Below are 22,810 nucleotides of genomic sequence, written 5' to 3' on the forward strand. Positions count from 1 at the left end.
GTCTTATTTCTGAAGCAGTAAATGCCGTTTTTAAAATTTGTTATTTTACCCGACTTGAGATCAAACCCACCAACTCTATCGCAATGTAGAACGGAACCATGATAACACTTAAGCTTTTACTTTTTGTAAAAATATAAATTATTTGTTTATTATTATTGTTTAAACATAGATAATGATTACTGTATATTTGGTCCTTATTTAATGCTATTAAAATTTAAAAAATTCATCTGTGTTTTTTCTGATGTCGCTATATGTCCTATATGGCTTCAATATCCGACGGTTAACATCACTGTGACGTATGCGTCATTAATTATTGCCTTTATATAAAAATAGTTGTGGACTGGTAAGATTGCAAATGAGACAGATATCCAATAAAAAAAAGACGTAGAAGTTAACAACCGTATAAATATCTGAAATCCATTATCCAGGTGATGTATTGAAGTTCATATCGTGAAATGCAAATACATGTAGTACTTTTTAAATCTCTTGCAACAAAGTGTGTATTGGTTAACCGTCATTAGATACTCAAACTTACACATTCAAATCAATGGATTAAAAAAAGAACCACATGAAACTGAAAAAAAATAATGAATAGCAAAACTCATAAAAAATCTGCTTCGGTTGAAAACTAAAAACCTTATTTAATCACTTCTTGATTAGCAAAATAAGTATATATCATTGAAAACTTAAGTGGAAATGACTTTAAATTTGTTCGTGTTCATTTAAAATCAATGGAAAACAAATACTACTTAAAGTACATTTTAAGGTATAACTGCATGTGCCAGCAGTCCATGTCAAAACCAAGGAAGCTGCATAGATCATGAGCTTGAAAACACATGCGTTTGTCCTGAACAATATACTGGTAAACACTGTGAAATAAGTAAGTTCTGCTGAATTTCTTTTGTTACATATTTTAAAATCAAATTCGAACTTCTTTGGAATTAGTTGGTATTACTGTGTCTTTGTTTATTCCACATTGGCTCACGTAATGTATAAAATGTAACAGTTTTCCTGAAATACAATATAACGCAAAATTAAAAATACCAGCGGTGAATGATATATTTTAATGAACACAACATGTGAAAACACATATACTACACACAATTTAAGATTATGTGTTTTTTTACTGATTTTAAAAGTATAAACTAATAAAATTACTTATTGAATATTTATCTTTTAGATGTTTTTTAGTTAAAAAAAAAAACAACCTAAAACTTTTGTAGACGTTTTGAGTTATTCAAATAATTTGGCCTCGAGCATCACTTTAAAGACATTTATTGCTACTTACCTTTCTGATGCAGTGCTCATTAACTTGATGTTATATTAATCCGTTCTGTGGGTTTTGTTGACAGTTACAAATAATGTGAAGACAAATTTTACTCAAGGAGGAAGTCTCTATCGTATTTTCATTGTGGTTATGCAGAAATGCATATATGATTAACAAAATAATCGACTTGAACATACTTTAATATGAAGTAATCGATTAACCTTTCTTTAAATAGATTTGGAGTGTCATAGCAGCCCATGTTTAAATGGAGGTATATGTACAGATGATCAGGCATCAGGACATACCTGCCACTGTCCACTTGGATTTGCAGGGCACAACTGTGAACAAGGTAAGACACTTAAATATCCTACAATTTACATAGACAATTTGGACAGTTAAATGTCATTGGCTTTATAAGGATTTAGAGTATCATAGCAGCCCATGTGTAAACGGAGGTATATGTATAGATAATTATGCATCAGGACATACCTGCCACTGTCAACTTGGATTTACAGGGCACAACTGTGCAACGGGTTACATTATGTTTATCTTTTTATAGCATCGACAACTGACATCTTTCTTATCAAAGTATAATATGAATCCTTCATCTAACATTATATTAAGTAGTTCATTTTTAACAGCTAAGGAACAGAAAACAAAGGCATCAGCATTTGACCAACATGAGCACGGTTCACCATAAGTTTTAAATTAAAATGTATTTGTTAAATGCACATCTTTTTTGTATTCTTCTGATACATCTGTACATTTCCAAGTGAGATTAACTCTTCCCCTGATTCATCATGTATTCAAAGCAGTTCTTGTATGCGAGATAACTTTTTTTTTATTTTTATTATAAATCAAACGTCTTTCAAATGTCCTTATAACTGTTGCGCGTGAATTTTGTTTAACTATATTTTAATATTTTATTCAGAATTCTTGTTTATAAAACAAACGAAATATAAAAAAAAAACAATACCGTCATTTATTATATAAAATAAAATGGTTCATTTTCGGTAAAACTCTAGGTATGAAATGAAAATATTGAATAAACAGAAAAATATAAAACATACTGAAATTCGAGGAAAATTCAAAACGGGAAGTCCCTAATTCAATGGCAAAATCAAATAATAAAACACATCAAGCGAATGGACAACACCTGTCATATTCCTAACTTGGTGCAAGCATTCTCAAAAGTAGAAAATGATGGATTGAACCTGGTTTTATAGCGCTTAACCTCTCACTTGTATGACAGTGGCACTAAATTCCATTCATTACTTTTATAACGATGCGTGAACAAAACATACTTAAAATGTAAAATAGTCAAAATAGGGATACAGCCATCATCATGTTGTTGAAGTAATTTCAAAATAATTAATGATGGAGCAACTACAAAAAGTAATGAAATTAATAAAAGTATGTTTAAATTTTTGTTATTACTGTTAATAAATTGTAATCTTAATGTATCATCTTTTATAATCTTTGATTGACTCATTTTGATTTGCAAAGATTTGAATTAGTCTCGTGTAAATGAGAGTTCAACAGGTAATTTTCTATTATTAATTATGTAAATGTACAAGAACTAAGACCGCAAAGTTGCACAACTGTGGCTTAGTGGAAGTTGGTGAACTTCTTTGGGATCTGAAGCTAAATGAAAGAAATATCGAAATGACATAAAAAAAATCTCTTTTGAATAGTTTTACATTGTCGTTTCGGGGCCTTTTATTGGTGAATATGCGGTATGGACTTTACTCATTGTTAAAGGCTGTATGGTGACCTATAGTTGTTGATTTCTGTGTCATTTTTGGTATTTTGTGGAGAGTTGTCTCATTGTCAATCATACCACATCTTACTTTTTATAAACTTTGTATTTAAACAATAATATATCGAGTCTATATTGTATTAGTTGCATTTGCATGAAGCAAAAGGGATATAATGTCATTTAACAAAAAAAACTTACCTCACAAAAAGATGTGCAATATCATCATAGTTAAATGGGTTATAATTTCGTACGGTAAATATTTAAAAAATCATAAGTGATTAAACAAATACCTTCAACATTTGAAAGAATAAAGAAGAGGACGAATTCCAATTATCTGCAACCTTATCGTGAAAAACCTTGAGGACATCGAGAGGACAAACAACACAAAGTATTCAATAAGTTGGAAAATGTTGAGAACGCAGTACACTATTATTATAAACTAATTCCTTATTTTATTTGCCCTGCCTACGATAGATCAGAAGCGTTTTTGTTTTTGCCTCCGTAGGTCTCGTATTTGTTTTTTTTTTTAAGTTAGGTTAAAGTTTTGTTTATGGTTGTATATAGCCATATTAAATCGAATTGTGCCTGATATTCATATGATGAAGACATAATATTTCAATCAGTTTAATTGCGGTCTGGAGCTGGCATGTCAGTTAACTGCTTACTAGTCTGTTGTTATTTATGTATTGCTGTCATTTTGTTTATTTTCTTATCATGCTTATGTTACATTCTGACATCGGACTCGGAATTCTCTTGAACTGAATTTTAATGTGCGTATTGTTATGCGTTTACTTTTCTACATTGGCTAGAGGTATAGGGGGAGGGTTGATATCTCATAAATATAATGATAATGATATATAATAAATTATAAATTACTTAAAGACAAATACATCTATGAAACACAACGTAGAAAATAAAAGACAAAGCATACTTATCCAATTGTGATACTCGAAAATTTCAAGAGACACTTAGAGACCATGGTCTTGTACATCATGTACGAGGTCCAACACATAACCATGGTCATACACTTGACGTGGTAATTAAAAGGGAAAACAGTTTAATGCTTAAGACAGTACCATCCGTCCAAGATCCTTCCTTGTGCGATCGGAAAGGAAATCCATCCGGTGATCACTTAGTATTATCTGTGCATCTGTGGGAAAGTTTGCAAGAACCAACGAGGTCTGAAGATACATATGGGAAAGATGAAATGCAAGCCAAATCAGAGCATAACACAACGCACAGGGCAACCTGGTGAGACGGAGGAGGAGGTGGTTCAAGATTCAAACCACAGGGACCACAGCCTCCATGTGTTGTACAATGAGGAGGACAGCATGGTAGAGGGGAATCAACAGGAAAAGGAGGGCTTAGACAACAACAGACAGCCACAAGAGCCAAAAAGAACACCAGACACAAGTGAGAACATAAGAAGAAAGAAAGTAAAATGGCCCAACAATAAAAGTAAAAGTGAATGGCAACAGTTTGATGAGGATGTGGATGCAATTTTGAACACAACATTGGCAGGTAACATAGACAGGAAGATAGAATCAATGACATCATTTATTTACAACATAGGTATGGACAGATTTGGTGCAGATGAGAAAGAGGTGGTGAGGCGAGAGGGTCAAAAGAACAGAAGAGAATCCAAAATAGCAAAGATGAGGAAAGACCTAAGGCAACTTAAGAAAAGATATAATCAGGCATCAGAGGATGAAAAACCAGCATTATCTGAGCTGAGGGACACCATCAGGAAGAAACTCAAGATCACAAGGAGAGCAGAGAGAACTAGGAAAAGGAGGAAAAAGAGAGAGAAAGCAAGAGCTCAATTTACATCAGATCCTTTCCAATTTACATCAAGATTGTTGGGGAAGAAAGGATCAGGACAACTAAAAGCTAGTAAAGAGGAAGTAGAAGAATATTTAAGAGAAATGCACAGTGATCCAAAAAGGGAAGACGAACTCCCAGATATAGAACAACTTATACGCCCGGAGGATCCAGAGCAGGTTTTTGATGAATCACCACCAAAGTTGAAAGAGGTAGTAGATGTTATCAAGCAAGGAAGGGCAGCATCAGCACCAGGTCCAAATGGAGTACCATATAAGGTATACAAGAACTGTCAGAGAATTACAAGACGTCTATGGAAGTTAATAAGAGTCATCTGGAGAAGAGGTCGACTAGCAGAGAGTTGGCACAAGGCAGAAGGGTGCTTTATACCAAAGGAAGAGAAGTCAGAAACATTGAAACAGTTTAGAACCATCTCACTGTTAAATGTAGAAGGAAAGATATTTCTTGCTATTCTTGCTAAAAGGATGACAAACTACATGCTGAGCAACGAGTACATTGACATTGCAGTACAGAAAGGAGGGGTACCAGGTGTATCAGGCTGCATTGAACACACAAGCGTATTATCACAGATAATCCGAGAAGCGAAAGATTCAAAGGGAGAGCTCGCAGTTGTCTGGCTGGATTTAGCGAATGCATATGGGACAGTACCACACAAGTTAGTTGAGTTGATGCTGGAGAGATACCATGTACCTGTAAGAGAGCTGATAAGAGAGTACTTCAACCATCTGCAGCTGAGATTTACCGTTGGGGATTTTACAACATCATGGCAACGTTTAGAAGTGGGAATAGTGACAGGATGCACGATATCTGTCATCCTTTTCTCCGCAGCAATGATTGTGAAGTCAGTAGAGAAGAAGAGCAGAGGTCCATGGATGAAGTCAGGAGTACGGCAACCACCAGGAAGAGCATTCATGGATGATATGACAATAAGCACAAAGACAGTTATCGAAGCCAGGTGGACACTACAAGAGCTTGATAAGATGATCACCTGGGCAAGAATGAAAGTGAAGCCTAGCAAATCCAGAAGTTTGGTAGTGAAGAATGGTAAAGTCAAGGAGGAAAGGTTTAAAATAGGAGACGAAATAATACCAACAGTCTCAGAGAAGCCAGTTAAGTGTCTCGGAAAATGGTTCAACAACATCTTGTCAGATAAGTTGAATGTGGAAGATACATATAAGCAGTTGGACGACTGGTTAAAGGCAGTAGATAGGAGTGGACTACCAGGAAAGTACAAGGCATGGATTTACCAGCATGGGATATTGCCTCGGTTGCTGTGGCCACTTCTTGTGTATGATGTACCAATGACAACGGTAGAGGGAATGGAAAGAATATCAAACAGTTACTTACGTAGATGGCTTGGAGTACCACGCAGTTTCAGCAGTGTGGGCCTATACAGTTTAGGAACCAAGTTACAGCTACCACTCAAGTCAATCACTGAGGAATTCAAGGTGACCAAGGTTAGACAACATCTGACGTTAAAAAACAGCAGGGATGAGAAAGTACGATCAGCAAAAGTAGAAATAAGAACTGGAAGGAAGTGGTCAACAAAGAAGACGATAGAAGATGCTGAGTCACGATTAAAACACAGTGAGATAGTGGGCAGAGTTGCAGTTGGAAGACAGGGGCTAGATGTTACACCTACAGCAAAATGGAGAACAGCAACAGTGGAAGAAAAAAGACATCTGGTACAGAAAGAGGTACGATCAATGAAAGAAGAAAGTAGAATGGTAAAGGCAGTGAGCATGAAGAAGCAGGGAAGCTGGTTAAACTGGGAGGGAGCAAGACAGCAGAAGTTAGGATGGAATGAGATCTGGAAGATGGAGCCACAAAGGTTGCAATTTAAGCTGAAGTCAGTATATGATGTATTGCCAAGCCCAACAAATCTAGCAACATGGGGATTGATAGACGACCCAAAGTGTGTTCTTTGTGGTAAGCCAGCAAACTTGGAGCACATATTATCATCATTCTCGAGTGCTTTGAAAGACGGGAGGTATACATGGCGACACGACAAGGTATTAGGGACACTAGCAGACACCCTAGAGAGAAACATCAGGAAGCCAAGGAAAAACAAGGAAGGACTTACTTTTGTCAATTTTGTTAAGGAAGGAGAGAAAGGTCAGAAGAATAAGGTGGAAGGAAGTGGTATATTGGTAACAGCAACTGATTGGCAAATGTTGGTAGATCTTTAACAGAAGTTACAATTCCCTCCACAGATTGCAGTAACAAACCAGAGACCTGACATCGTCATTTGGTCCGCCTCAACAAAACAGGCAATCCTGCTGGAACTAACTGTACCATGGGAAGAAAGAATAGAAGATGCCTACGAAAGAAAGAGACTGAAGTACCAAGATCTACTTGCAGAATGTAGAGACAATGGATGGCGGGTTTGGTTATTTCCAGTGGAAGTGGGAAGCAGAGGGTTTGTTGGACAGTCTATGTGGCGAGCATTGAGAGCACTTGGTATTGTTGGAGGGGAAAGAAGTAAACTGATAGGGAACTTGTGTAAAGAGGCAGAGACAGCATCAATGTGGTTATGGAGGAAAAGGTCAGAACAGTGGGTGGAAGCAGTAAAGTGTAGAGGCAGGGATGGATAGCCAAGTGGTTTCGGGCTGGGACTTGATCACCCCAGTCGGCGCACCTCTGGAGGTTGTAGTGGACAGCGCCGAAACAGCCGAGGAAGGAGGATTCACCTGAAGACGGAACCACGCATCTTTCTAACAGGATGTATTAAGGTAAAAAAAAAACTAAGCATTGTTTTCAGCGTTGGAAATATCGAAACCTCCAAGAGAACGCAAAGAAGTGACTTATCGAAAACTGCGTAATATCAGTACAGATGATATAATTCACGATTTGGTCAATTCGGAAATTTTTCAGAATCAAGAAAGACCTCTCGAAGACTTGATGAACTTATATTCTACTGAGCTTAGTTCAATACTTGATAAACATGCACCATTAATATCTAAAAACTTAATACTACGACCTAATACCGAGTGGTATATAGACGACCTCCGTGTCGCTAAAAGAAACCGCCGCAAAGCAGAACGACGTATGCGGAAAACGAAACTGACTATACATCGTCAAATGTTCCGAGAGTCTTGCATTACAACAAACCAACTTCTTATAAAATGCAAGAAAGACTATTTCTCCAGTAAAGTTTCCGAAATTGGACACGATAAAAAACAACTGCATCGCTTGACTAATGCTTTGATGGGAAATAAAAGAGAAATATTTCTACCCGAGCATGAGGATGACAAGTTACTTGCCTAAAAGTTTTGTGAATTCTTTGTTGGGAAGATTAGTATGTATAGCCTGTCAACAACAAACACCTCCTCAGGTGACAGTAATCCTATGAGAGCTAACATTAAATTTGAAGGTAATCAACTAACATCACTGTCATCAGCATCCAATGAAGAAATACGGAAAATAATTCTAGCGTCTCCAACAAAGTCATGTTAACTCGATCCATTACCAACCCAACTTCTAAAACAATGCTTGGACTACTTGTTACCAGCTATTACAAATATAGTCAACAGATCGATATCGGAAATGTGTGTTCCAACGCCTTTTAAACATGCGGTAGTGAGACCACTATTGAAAAAACCGAGTTTAGACAAAGAAGTGTTAAAAAACTATCGGCCGGTCTCAAATTTACCATTCATATCCAAGATAAATGAGAAAGTCGTTGCCACTCGTTTTGGGAATCACATCACGTCTTATTCTCTCTATGATCATGTTCAGTCAGCGTATCGTGCCTACCATTCTACGGAAACCGCTCTCTTGCGCGTCCATAATGATATTGTGTGCGCACTTGATAATAACTGTTGTGTCGTCTTGCTTATGCTTGACTTATCTGCTGCATTTGACACTATCGACCATACAATACTTCTCAATCGTTTAGAGTTTTCATTTGGAATAACTGATGAGGCACTGTTGTGGTTGAAATCATATTTGACAGATAGAACTCAGCGTGTTTCTATCGGATCGGTACAATCGGATGATATCAGACTCGGCTTTGGTGTACCACAAGGCTCTGTGTTGGGACCAAAACTTTTCTGTATGTTTGCCAAACCAGTCGGAGAAATTTGCAGGCGACATGGGATGTCTTACCATTCATACGCTGACGACACGCAAGTGTATCAAGTCATTAAACCTCTTGGAGACTGGTCGGACCTCTCCAATCATCTTGAGAACTGTTTGTCGGATATCAGTGCATGGATGAGTATCAACATGCTTAAATTAAACCAAGACAAACCCGAATTAATTGTGTTTGCACCAAAACAACAACTAAAGCAACTATCCAGTTTCCAACTAACATTCGATGGAACTATATTGACTGTTGCTTCTTGTGTGAAAAATCTTGGATTTTATTTTGACAAAACACTCAGCATGGAACAACAAGCTAGTGCAACGACAAAAGCATGTTTTCATCAGATACGAAATATTGGTCGAATTAGATCCCTGATTACAGATGAGGCATGTAAGACTCTAGTGTGCTCACTCGTTACATCACGACTAGATTATGGTAATGCGCTGTTATACGGAACAAATAGCTGTGTAATAACAAAACTACAGCGTGTGCAAAATACAGCAGCACGGCTAATAACGCGCAAGAGAAAATACGATTCAATAACACCTGTTCTCATTTCATTGCACTGGTTACCGGTTCATTTTCGTTGTCAGTACAAACTCCTGCTGTACATTTTTAAAGCAATTCATGTCAAGGCACCATCATACCTACAGGAATTAGTTGAACATTACAAACCTGGTAAAGCCTTGCGATCGGAGAAAAGCATGCTGTTACGACTACAAAACGATGTTAGGACAAAACGCTATGGTGAACGACGGTTCGATATTGCCGCACCAACTCTTTGGAACAGCTTACCTTCATCCTTACGAAATGAACAATCTCTTGACGTTTTTAAAAAGGATCTTAAGACATATTTTTTCCGAAGTGCTTTCATTGATTTTTTGTAAATCGTGAAATTTATGAACAATTTGTTTTACCAGTTGATTGTATTGTGAACTTTTACTTAATAATTTTTAATACTTGAGTCACTGTGGTTTAATGATAATCATTATTTTAAATTTATACAGAGAAAATTAAAAAAATTTCTTAACTCATTTTTATTTTTTGAAACTTTTTACTTTTCTTTCATTTTGATTAATTTTAAATTTTTGATACTTTTTGTGTGGGTTGTACATTCTTTTATATTATTCTATTTAACCGAAAATCAATGTTTTCATTTTACACGCCACTGCTCAGAAATTGTATTTATGTGATTGTATATTTTGCTTTTACCTTATACATCTTATTTTTTGTTTATTCATGTTAAGCGCTTAGGGTAATTTTTCAAATTATATAATGCGCTATATAAATATTGTATAATAAAAATAATAATAATGATAAAAACTGGGGTGATCTCGGGTGATCCGGTAAATTATATACATTCCTTGATGTCCAAACCACAGGTTGCATAGGCCGCGTGTTACTTGTGTAAGTACATTTTCGACAAATTTAGAAACTATGAGTTGCTTTGCTAGAATCGATTTCATAAGTTTTCAATAAGATAACAGACATATTTGATAATGTTTTTTGCTGATTTGATATAAAATATGTGTGCTAGGCATCTGCTGTTTACAGAAAATCAATATCGATGTTGACCTACTTTCAATGCGTTACACTGTTATCTATGCGGACGGCGAATGCATTCAATCTATTTTTTCTAGACAAATATGGCATACATTGATGTAATACTATGGTTTTGTTACTTTTATTAATGGTTTACAAAGTTCCCAAAATTTCACCATATTCCGTGTATATGGACCTGTACTTAAATATCTAAATGTTGTTTCTATCTTAGTTGTCATGATCATTTTATTTGCCATGCATAATTAAACTAAGTGTTTCATTTCTTAAAAATACAGAGCCTTTCATTTTGGTTAAGCCGAAAATAAATCTAGCTGAAAAAAAAACTGTTCCAGAAGGACATAAAACATTAATAATACCATGCTATGCTGAAGGAATTCCGGATCCAGTAATTACCTGGGGTTCTCTTGATGTAAGTATACATCTTAAACTCAAGATAAAAGTAAAACGATTTTATATCAATTATTATCTATTGCAAAATGCAAACCAGGAACTCTGGTATGGTTATCGTTGCAACAACTCCATACTAGAGTTCAATAGAGTGGATGTAATCATAAAAATACCATATAATACATTCTTCAACAACCAGACAAAACCCACTCCTTAAAGTTAGCTATGTGTCATTTGGTCTCTAGTGGATTGTCTCATTTGCTAACATACCACATCTTCTTTTTTAAACTCAGAAAAACTACTATACGCTCACTATGCATTTCACTACTTAACAATGAATCAACTTTCTTACACACCAGTAAATAACCAACACAAATCCAGTGTGCTTAAAAGGTGTACAAATGTATATGATTCAGAGAACAATTAATATTCAAAGCTGTTGGTCTATTTTATTGTTATTAGAGAGTATCCATTCCCAGCAATGGAAGGCAGCTTGCACATTTTCTAGTTTTCCAAAACGTTTCAACAATTGATGGTGGACTTTATATGTGTACTGCCAAGAATAAAGTTGGTACCGATATAAAAGTTATTTAAGTTATTGTAACAGGTATGTTCTGTACATTTGCTGACGATGTATAACAAAATAAATAAATAAGATTTTCATCTACAAATAGAAAGCTGTTTTTCGTTTTACTGTTTACTAAACAAAAATGTACCTTGATATCTCTAAGATGTTCTTGTCCCTTTGTATCCTTCTCTCTTAGTATCTAGGGATTTTATCAACAATTATAGAATCTGTTGTAAAACATATAACATTGGATAAAATTAGTTTTGGCTTATATTTCAAAACTGAAACAGTAAGAGTAAATCTGACATGGGTATAAGTGATGGTCAGGTCAAGGTATATCTGTGGACAAATTTTCTAAAAAATCGGACATTCCTATTTTGGATTATTTCGGATGAATTTCGTAAACACTAAAGCTGTAAGGGCAAGTCTGACGTAGGAACCAATATCTTGCAAAATTTTCAGAAAAAATCGTGCAATTCATTTTGGAGCTGTTGTCCCTGAAATGTAATTTTTGCTTACTTAGCAGTTTTCGTCAAATATCTTAAAATCCATAACGAACAGAGAGCAATTTCATGGGCGAAAAATGACCAGAACAATAAGATCTTCAAATAAGGCAACCTGATGAACCCTTTATAATACTTATAGTCACTAAATCGTGTAAGTGAAAGTTACGATATGTTCAGTATACGTTAATTTATTTAAAACTGTTAACCTCCAAGGCGACAGTTAGCATTCTCTTTTTAATGTGCATTATGTATGACCCAAAATGTAAGTTAAGGTCAAGTTCCAACGAAACGTCTAAACTAAATCCATTTCCAAATAGTTTCTTCAAAACAAATTATAGGACCACGTTCCTTAGTACCGCTACGTTGTGATACGAAATTAGTTAGGCCAGACTGTTTGAAACTTGAATGAAGAGATTTGAATGAATCATGTTTACCTCATTAAGACTTCCAATCAACCTTCAGGCTTGATTATTTCAAGAGTTTACAATTTGTCTACAAAAGATACAGCCTTACCCATAAAAAACAAATCATGGTTACCGTAGCAAATGTATCAATGGAGATATGAGATATCTGGTAACGTTTTATACCTTAGATTTATGAACACTGTACCTTTATAAAAATGTAGAATATATTTTAAACACGGAACACAAGTACGTATTAGATACTGTACAATTGCAGCAACAGACGAAAAGCGAATTGCACCTGTAATATATGCTACGTCATATGTTGAAGTTAAATACTACTTAGAAGGAAGACTAACGTGTAACGTCACAGGTGTGCCAACACCAACAGTAATATGGAAGCACAATAGTGTAAGATTTTGCTAACAATAATGCTAAAACTCTACTATTTGTTAATCTATTTATTTTTTAATTATGTTTTTGTCTTTTCTTAACAGCTTTTAAATAATCTTTTTTAATTTGCCGTTCGGTTGTCTTTCTTTTGAAATGGTTGGCACTGTCGTGAAGGTCATTTGGTTGTTGCAATTATAATAAACATATAATAATATTTTCGAAATAACAGTAAACTTTAACAATTATTTTAATATATAGATATATATATATATTTAGACACGATAACATTTGCTACAATTAATCTCTTTTTGTTATACATATACATTGGTCCGACGCCACGAAATTGATTTTGTGATCAGATTTATTCTATTGTAAATGATATAAAATCGCAACTGAGCAGATTACACTTCACAGAAGCAGGACCTAACACTTATCTATGTTCCTAAATTTTCCAAACTCATAAGAGCTTGTCTATTTTCCTAGAAACCCATGGCAAAGAACTTGTAATTGTGTCTGTCTACTGTTACATCTCGGCTTTACTTTTTCTATGTATTGCTATTTAGAATGTCGTTCAGTCTTCTGGAAACACATTGGTAATCAATAGAGTGACAAATGCAACAAGTGGTACTTACACATGTATAGCAACAAATGTAGCAGGTACCAGTCAGGCAAACATCCAACTGAAAGTAACGTATGGTAAGTGTTTTTTAATTGAAAATTATACAACCAAAATATAATTATAGACTCTTCTTATTTAAAGATGCCTAATCAGGAATAATATTAAAATGAAAAACATTTAAGGTACTCCAAATGACTCCGTCATTTTGTTCATATTTGCTTACCTGCTTTTTAATACGAGACAGATACGTGCATTTTAAAATTGTGTGAGAGTAAGACTTTACAATAGAGCAATTTTGACTTTCACGTAATAAACATTCAGCAAAATAACTATTTTCGTTTTCAAGTTTTAAAACCACAAAAGTCGTCAATTCATAAAAGAGAGGTCAAAGATACCAAAAGATTATTCAAACTCTTAAGTCGAAAACAAACTGACAATGCCATGGCAAAACAACGAAAACACGACGAAAAGACAATCACAAATCCGCATAATCAATATTTTGATTTTATCTAAGGAAATAAAGATCCAAAAAATTGATGCAGAGGACTTACATATTCGTTTAATAATCCCATTTCTTTTGTTTAGCATAAAGAAGGTTTGTTTTTCTTCTAACAATTCAAAATAAAACAATAATACAATTTCTCCTCAATGCAGAATTAATTACTATTGAATTTTTCAGATGTTCCTAAAATTATAAACCCTCCTGTAACGTCTGTTATAATGGTTGGACAAACCCATAATTTTACATGCATAGCTACGGGACACCCAAAACCAAGCATTAAATGGACTTACAAAATGGTCGGTTGATGTTTAATTTTTATTTTACGTGTTTATTTCTTGGCTTTCTCCTCGGGATTCCAATCACTCCGACAATTTGTAAGCGCATTTTAACGTGTCCTTCTTATATTCGACATTCTTAGTTCTTTATTTAGTAGTAGATATTTGGTATAATACAATGTTGACAACTGAACCCCTATTTTTGACATTGATACCTATTATGTGTGTTTGTTTTTGTTCACACATCGTCGTCAATAAATGAAATTTGATGCGACTATCATACAAGTGAGAGGTTTAGTTAGCTATAAACCAGGTTTTATCCTCCATTTTCTAATTGAGATAATGCCTGTACCAAGTCAGGACAATTGTTATCCAACGTTTGATGTGCTTGAGTTTTTACCATTGAATGAGGAACTTTTAATTTTGAATCTTCCTCGGAGTTCAGTATTTTTATGATTTTACGTTTTACAAAGTTCAAGTTTGACAAAACAAAATATAATAATTAGAGGAAGATAAAAAAAATACATTCCTAACACAATCATATTATATATTCGTTGATTCATAGGAGGAAGGTGTTAATTGGTTGTGTTTTTATTAACTGATTTTCGATTGCATTTACAGTACATCAAACACACTACCGAAATGCCATCACATCAACTGCATAATCGTGGTACAGTTCTTACTTTGTACTATAAAACCACACAAGAATCTGGTCTGCTGACATGTACTGCACAAAATGAATTCGGGGAAGATCACGTTTCCGTTTCCGTCATTGTGAGAAGTCGTAAGTTTGTTTGTCTTCTGTTTAAAAGAGTTAAGCTAATTCTGAACTAGTTTTGACGATACTGTGCTCAGCAGCAACACATCTACAGCCTTCAAAGCTTATGAAACGATTTTCACAGTTTTTATTCATTTGTTTGATGTGTTTGAGCTTTAGATTTTGCCAGAGTTCGATATTTTATTCTATTTTACTTTCACATCGAAAGGAATCAATTTAGGATTACCAACGAAATATTTAAAACTGTAAATAATTCACATATCAACAATTTAATGGTTCATATAGCGCATTTTTAATTATATTCATTCATTATTTGAAAAACGCACGATTAGGAGATGTTAAGAAGGCTATCAAAACCATAGGTCAAAATAAAACTGAAACAGACATTCGAAAAACACTGCATCACAATATAATGATTGAGCAATAGAAACCCCTCCAAATATTTGAGATAAGCTGAACACCGCAATACGATTTATTTAACTGGAAATCCAAACTCTATGTGGCTACAACCATGACATTCATGTACTAAATTTGTGTTTTTACTTAAAATTTTCGTATATGACAATGATGATATGATACGAAAGTAATTTGTGTTTTATAGCTAATCCTGTTGGATAAAAGGAGAAGAAACTGAAACACTTTTATTGGATGTAAAATTATGCATTAATAAATCATTTCAGTACTATTTGATTTGATTTTCATTATTTCATTAATCATTATGCTTGACTTACGGATCCCATAAGAGCATTTTATAATGTCATGGCAATGGCAATATAGGGATGATACCGATTCTATAATAAACTATCACACTCGTAGGCCGAGTACTGGTAAGACTACAAATCATTCATGTTAGTTACCCGGATGATATCATAATAATTTAAACACCAACTAATTACACCGTTGTCAATTTTTGTGTACCTCAATCCAAATTTTTGGTGGGGTTCGTGTTGCTTAGTCTTTAGTGTTCTATGTTGTGTTTCATGAACAATGTGTGTCTGTCTTTTTCTGTTTTAGCTATGGCGTTATCAGTTTATTTTTGATTGATGAGTTTGAATGTTTCTTTGGTATCTTTTATCCCTCTTTTACTGGTTTCACAATCGTGCATTTTCCCGTAATGTTATTGTGTTCGTATATCATCGTTCACTGAATTTGGGTAGTTCATTTATAAAACGGCCATGTTGTTTACCGTGCCCGGAAAGTTAGAACCCTATTCTTGTAAACTTATCGATCCTTCTAATAAACTTATACTAAAAGGTTACCAATTTAACACTGAAATTTCATCCTTTCGTTGCTTTACCTCTCAATACTATACGATACCCATATCAGCAGGCGAATGTTTGTAAAAGTGTTTCAGTATCTAAGTACTATTTTTGTAATATGAAAATTAATTATCTGTGAAAAAATATGTTGTACTAAACTGGATGCTCTAATTATTTCTACTATAATATTGGCTGTGTGTATTTAAAAATTGAAGACTTTCAGTATAGAACATCCTATCAAGCAACAGTGTTTACCTTTGAAGCAGCTGATTTCATATCTTACTTATCAAATTGCTTAGTGGAGTTAACTTAGATGTTCCTGCAACATTCTCCATTCCAAATATAAATGTAAATTACTGTTTCAATTACTGTTAGATTAAAGAGCACAAATGCAATACTTTGCTAAAAGAGGGACGAAAGATACCAAAGGGACAGTCAGACTCATAAATATAAAACAAACTGACAACGCCATGGCTAAAAATGAAAAAGACAAGCAGACAAACAATAGTACACATGCCAAAACATAGAAAACTAAAAAATAAACAACACGAACCCCACCAAAAACTAGGGGTGATGTCAGGTGCTCCGGAAGGGTAAGCAGATCCTGCTCCACATGTGGCACCCGTCGTGTTGCTTATTTGATAACAAATCCGGTAAATAGTCTAATTCTGTAGGTCACAATCATAAAACCGAAGGGGGTTGTAGTTACGACGTAAGGAACATATCCAATATCATTTGTGAAACGGTTTTTCCATAACGGTCAACCAACTCGTGATCGCGTTTATAAAATTTACGAAGGGATATTTCAACTTCACCATTTGGAACTCTTGGTTAAATAGCTTCCTTGTGAGCAGCAACCCTCTATCAAGAAAATCATGATAGGAAAAACCAAGCACGGGAATATCGTATCTATTGGGAGATATATACCCCGTATGTAGGTGCTGCTGGAATGTTGCTACTGAGAAATGGAAAGTTCACAATTGGAAAGCTGAAATCATCTCTTTTGTCGTAAAGTTTTGTTTTCAACCGACCCTCAATTTCTAGATGTAAGTCAAGATATGAGGCCGACTTAACTGTATCTGAAGAATCCTTTATCTCTAGTTCGATGGGATAGACGCGTTCCACATAGTCACCATATTTTGAATTATTTAGTGAAAGAACATCATCTATATAGCGGAATGTAGACTTAAAGGATATTGCTAACTTCTTATCTTTCTTTCTAAAAAAGTAACTGCATGAAGTCAGCCTCATAATAATAAAGAAACAAGTCAGCAAGTAGAGGGGCACAGTTTGTTCCCATTGGAATGCCGACAGTCTGTTGAAAAACACGTCCTCCGAACGTAACAAATATGTTGTCAATTAAGAAATCAAGCATCTTGACAATATCAGTTTCAGAGAATTTTTTGTTTGAATCAGAGTGATCCTTTAGAAAGTAGGATTTATCCCTCCCTAAGACAAGATACTTGTATCTACGTTGGCAATTCTTTTTTATGAAGCAAAGCAATACCAACTCTTTCAATTGTCTTTTAGTTTGGAATGTGGAATACTTGTGTAAAGAGTAGAAAAGTCAAATGTTTTAATATCGTTACAATATGAAAGAGAGTTGGATTGTATGTACTCTAAAAGATCTTTGGAATTTTTAAGTATCCACATCTGATTCACGCCACCTCTAGAATAGGCAGTTTCACATTAACTTTGAAGCCCGTCTTTGATTGCTGATAAAACAGATGTTAATAATTTAGAAAGTGGTTTCGTGGAGCACTTAGAAAACCCAGCAATATACCGTTGTTTGTAAAGACACGTATGTAGTTTATATTAGGTATCCAATACAGTGATGGAATATCCAGTTCTTAATTTTGGTTGAAATTCCAAAGGAACATAGAACAGACCTATGATTATCCAGGATTTCCTCTTTGGTAAGTGTCGTGAGGGTATATGTTGAGTTTTCAAGTGAATTGTCAATACCTAATTCGTTTATGAAGCAGTTAATGCAATGAGTTTTACACACAAAAACGATGTTGTTTAGGGCTTTATCTGCGAGGACAACAACATATTTGTCATGGAGGTAGGATAGGTGTTTTGCAACATTTGGGTCTTTAAAGATTGACGTAGCATGGGCATTGATAGACCCATTCAGTTTTTTAATTCTGATTTGTATCAACGACCTCACTGTCTTAATTCATTCGGAAAGAGTGTCTACGTCCATTTCAATCAATACAGCTCAATATATTATTATCTGTTGGGAAGTTCTCAAACATCTTTCCGAACTTTGCTTATTTTGGCATGTTTTTACTTTTCTAAAACACAAAACATATTTGAAATGTATTTATCTTAGGCATGCCATGCCTTTTCCAGATCCACAGGTTTGTCTGTAAATTTTAAGGTGAAAATGCGGCCATTCTAGCCAAACCGTTAAACTGCTTGTGAATATAACTCATACCTAAACTTTATTAGACAGAATTGTATGTACGGTTGCAAGCAATATCTGACTTACGGAAAACAATATCTCATTTATCCATTTTTTTATCTTGTCTCAACTTTTTTAATGATATGATAATAAACACATGATATATTTTTTATTTTCTTTAGTCTAATTTACTTTTTCTCGATTTCTCGTTTTGATTAATATGACTATAGATACATTTTCGTAATAGATATAGGAAGATGTGGTGTGAGTGCCAATGAAACAACTCTCCATCCAAATAACAATTTATAAAATTAAACCATTATAGGTCTATGTACGAACTTAAACATGGAGCCTTGGCTCACCCCGAACAACAAGCTATAAAAGGCCCCAAAATTACTAGTGTAAAACCATTTAAACGGGAAAAACAACGCTCTAATCTAAATAAAAAAACGAGAAACGAGAAACAAGTATAAATTACATAAACAAACGACAACTACTGTGCTTCAGATTCCTGACTTAGGACAGGTGCATATATTTGCAGCGGGATTTAACGTTTTATTGGTACCAAAACTTCTCCCTTTTTCTGAAACAAAAGCATAACATCACAACATAGAAAAACACACGATAAATCTTAACCATTTTTGATCATTTATAACAAATTTTGCTATTTTACTGTCATAATTCAAAACAAGTTGATTATGTTGTGCTTTCATTTCTGGTGAACAAGATTTATGAGTTGAAATCGTGTTGTCAAGTAAGTTTTCTTTTTTTCTATATTTTATAACAATTCATTACTTTTTTCGTCTTTTCATTTTCACTCTCACAGAGGTGTTGTGTAATTTATAGTCCTATTGGAATGCTTCCTCTGTCTGTTTTTTATAAAGGCTTTATGATATAAATGCGGTACATATCTCTTTTTGTCATAAATATTTTTTCTACCAAGGTAGTGATCTCAATATCGAGCTATTTTCAACAATTAGTTCATTAAGCTAAAAGACGGCGTATAATAATAAATGACTTCTAAGAACGTAGTGGTGTTGAAGTTGGTATGCCTTCGATCTAAACCCTAACGGTTGCATTTCCGTTTTCGAAAGATAGATATTGGATGTAAATATGAAATACTTTATCACTAGATTACGGCAATTTTGCATGTGTTTCAATTTATTTTGAAATAATGCTTTATCTTTCTTTTGTGCCTGTTATACCTGTGTAAGACAGATAATATGACGAAGTACAAAGTGACCTGGATTATTTTAACTGGTAATTATACTTCCTAAACTTAATATTTTATTTAAACATGTTGAATATGTATGGAATATTAGATTCAACAAGTAACAACATCATCTGTGTATCAACGAATTAAGTATCGTGGACGTGTATTCATTTGTAGTGACCTTTACTTCTCCCTGTCTAAACGATGTTTTCTCTTGAAAATATTATAATAAAACGGGTAATTTTCTTAAATTATTCAATTTTGCGGTAGCTCATGTACTGGCTGGGGCTTCATTGCTAGTGATTAAAGAAGGATGTTCTAGCGTTTGATTTTATGCCCTTATCTATTACATGAACCACGTGCATGACTTTCTTTTTTGTTCTGTCAATTACAGAATTTGGTTTTTATGGACAATTTTGGCTTACATTTTAAAAATCAATACTCAGAATGATCAAAGGTCAAAATAAAATACATTGTTGTTGGTGTTGGTGTCGATATGTTGCAGTGGTATTTACGAACAACTCAAATGCATTTTCGTTTATATTTAACGAGTTCTCACATGACAAATCGATATGTAAATATTGAAATGTTTCGAAAAATCAATTTGTTCATGTTTTTGTACTCGTTTTGATTCAAACAGGTGAAGAAGTATATTTGTCTAAATATTTCAGGAATATTTATGCTGTTATTCCGTAAAGTGGGTAAGTAAGTTGAATATCTTCAAACCTTTTCAAACGATTAGTTACATATATCAGATTATATATTTTATCAGAATCCTGTTGCCTTTTTCAAAACAGCAACATGGAATCAACAAGAACATTATTGAAACTTCAATGAGTAATTGAAAAAGAGGCTTGTCGAATAAATACATATTCACTGTGAATCATTCCAATTTATACTTAAATTACAAATACTAATGGTGCACATAGACAGGCGAATAATACAAGTTGGCCATTCAAACTATTGAGTTCAAATAAAATTGACAAAGCCATGGCTTAAAAAAAACAAGCATACAAACAATAGTACACAAAACAAAATATAGAAAACTTAAGAATGAGCAAAACGTACACCACCAAAAGATGGTGGGAATCGCAGATGCTCCAGAAGGGTACGTAGGTCATATTCCTCATGTGGCACCCGTCGTGTTGTTCATGCTTGTACACAGTAATAAGTATAATTCAGTATTGAAGTATCATCTGCAAAAAGCCTTCCGAAACCAGACAAACCATAAGCTATATCATTTATGTAAATTAAAAACATCAGGGGTCCTAATACCGACCCCTGAGGCACACCAACGTTATGTTTTCCAATGTTTGATAATGAATCTTTTATGACAACTCTCTGAGATCGTCTAGACAAGTATCGTTTCCACCAACATTTTTCAAGTTTATGAAATAAAACCTTGATTCAAACAGTATCAAACGCTTTGCTTATATCAGCAAATATAATGCTTGTTAAAAGCTTTTCATTGAGTGCACTCAATACTTTGTTATACAATTATATCAACGGATACGAAGTTGAGCATCCTGGAATAAATCCAGATTGATACTTGTATAATAGTTTATTTTCATGTAAATGGTTACAAATATTTTAGAAAACACTTTTTTCTTAGACTTTACTCACACATGATAATAAGGAGACTGGTCTGTAGTAAGAAGGTAATGACTTGTCACCACGTTTGAATAAGGGAATAACATGTGCAATCTTCCATTGTTCTGGAAATATTTTGTCATTTAAAGATTTGTTAAAAAGTAGACATTAATACTGAGACAATAGATGGTATGGAGACGTTCCAGTCGATGACCAAGGCGGTGTTTTAGGTTCAGTCTTTGTCTCATTCCAATGATTCTGGAATTGAAATGACGATCAGACGTAAACCAAGTGCGTTCCCTTTCAGTGACAGAGGCCACATCTGATCTCTTCATTGTGTATTTTTTAGTTTTCTATGTTGTGTCATGTGTACTATTGTTTGTCTGTTTGTCTGTTTCATTTTTAGCCATGGCGTTGTCAGTTTATTTTAGATTTATGAGCTTGACTGTCCCTTTGGTATCTTTCGTCCCTCTTTTGTCTACATTACGAAAAATGCACGGAGCCTATAAGTCAAGAAGATCGCCAGTTGTGATGCCAGAAGTGCTGAAACAATACGACATGGCTTAGGCATATATAATGCCACTCTTAAGACATACTCTTGATTTCTATTTGCCTACTTGAGGTGAACAAAATATTTCTTTATGGCCAGGCTATCACCGTAAATCATCTGTGTCCTGTAGATTTCGTCAGCATAGTTTAATATGCATCTATCGTCGGTGACTCCAAACCAAGCGATATGGCTACTTTTTATACTACCATGCAAAGGCATGTTGCTATGTGTATGAAATCCGGTCAGCAGTATTCAGTTCATACCTATTACCAATAGTAATAAGCCTTTGCCCAACAGATCAAATGGTCTAGGCCTTTTGAATTCCAGGATCATATCATTCGTTTGGGAGGGTTTCACACCGTAGCATGCTTTATTGCCTATATTGAAAAACTCTGGGTGATTGTGGTCTGTCAGATCTACTAGTTGATTTTGGAGTATACGCAGCATATACCGTTGTTCAAATGGTTTCTGAAACCATTGCATCAGTGCAGTTTGAGTTCTTACTCTTACATATGAGGCAACGATTTCACTATGGGTGTCCTCTTAATGTGATTGATATAGGACCTCAAATCATATAATCAACATGCCAGATATTATATCGGACGCCCTTCTGATACATTTTCTGGTTATATGTCCTTATGGAATCAGGATATAGCCACCCTGAATTCTTTTGATGACATGTATCTAGCGCCTCTAATGAAAGAGTTTAAGGAAAAGGGCTGTACTGTGTCCTTTACGGTCAGGGTTTGGGATTTGTTTCTAAATTATCCGCGCCGTGCTCCAGTATTTTTTTGTGACCAACAGGAATAATTATTCTGGATGGACTACTGTTTATCTTGCTGAT

At 34.5% G+C, this 22,810-nt stretch overlaps 1 protein-coding gene across 1 annotated transcript; it reads left to right on the forward strand.

The window, feature by feature from the left end:
- The first annotated feature begins 4,228 nt into the window (after positions 1 to 4,228).
- LOC139494433 (uncharacterized) lies at positions 4,229 to 7,462 on the forward strand. Its single transcript, XM_071282596.1, has 2 exons — positions 4,229 to 7,018; positions 7,082 to 7,462. Exons 1-2 carry the CDS (start codon positions 4,229 to 4,231, stop codon positions 7,460 to 7,462), a joined length of 3,171 nt encoding a protein of 1,056 aa, XP_071138697.1.
- The last annotated feature ends 15,348 nt before the right edge of the window (positions 7,463 to 22,810 follow it).

This window comes from Mytilus edulis, chromosome 11 (assembly GCF_963676685.1).
Source record: "Mytilus edulis chromosome 11, xbMytEdul2.2, whole genome shotgun sequence".
Taxonomy (NCBI): Eukaryota; Metazoa; Mollusca; class Bivalvia; order Mytilida; family Mytilidae; genus Mytilus; species Mytilus edulis.

Excerpts from the sequence above, each read along its gene's own strand:
- LOC139494433 (XM_071282596.1), top strand. The coding sequence starts at position 4,229 with ATGAAATGCAAGCCAAATCAGAGCATAACACAACGCACAGGGCAACCT. Across the intron at positions 7,019-7,081 it reads TGGAAGGAAGTGGTATATTG|ATTGCAGTAACAAACCAGAG; the intron begins GTAACAGCAACT and ends TTCCCTCCACAG.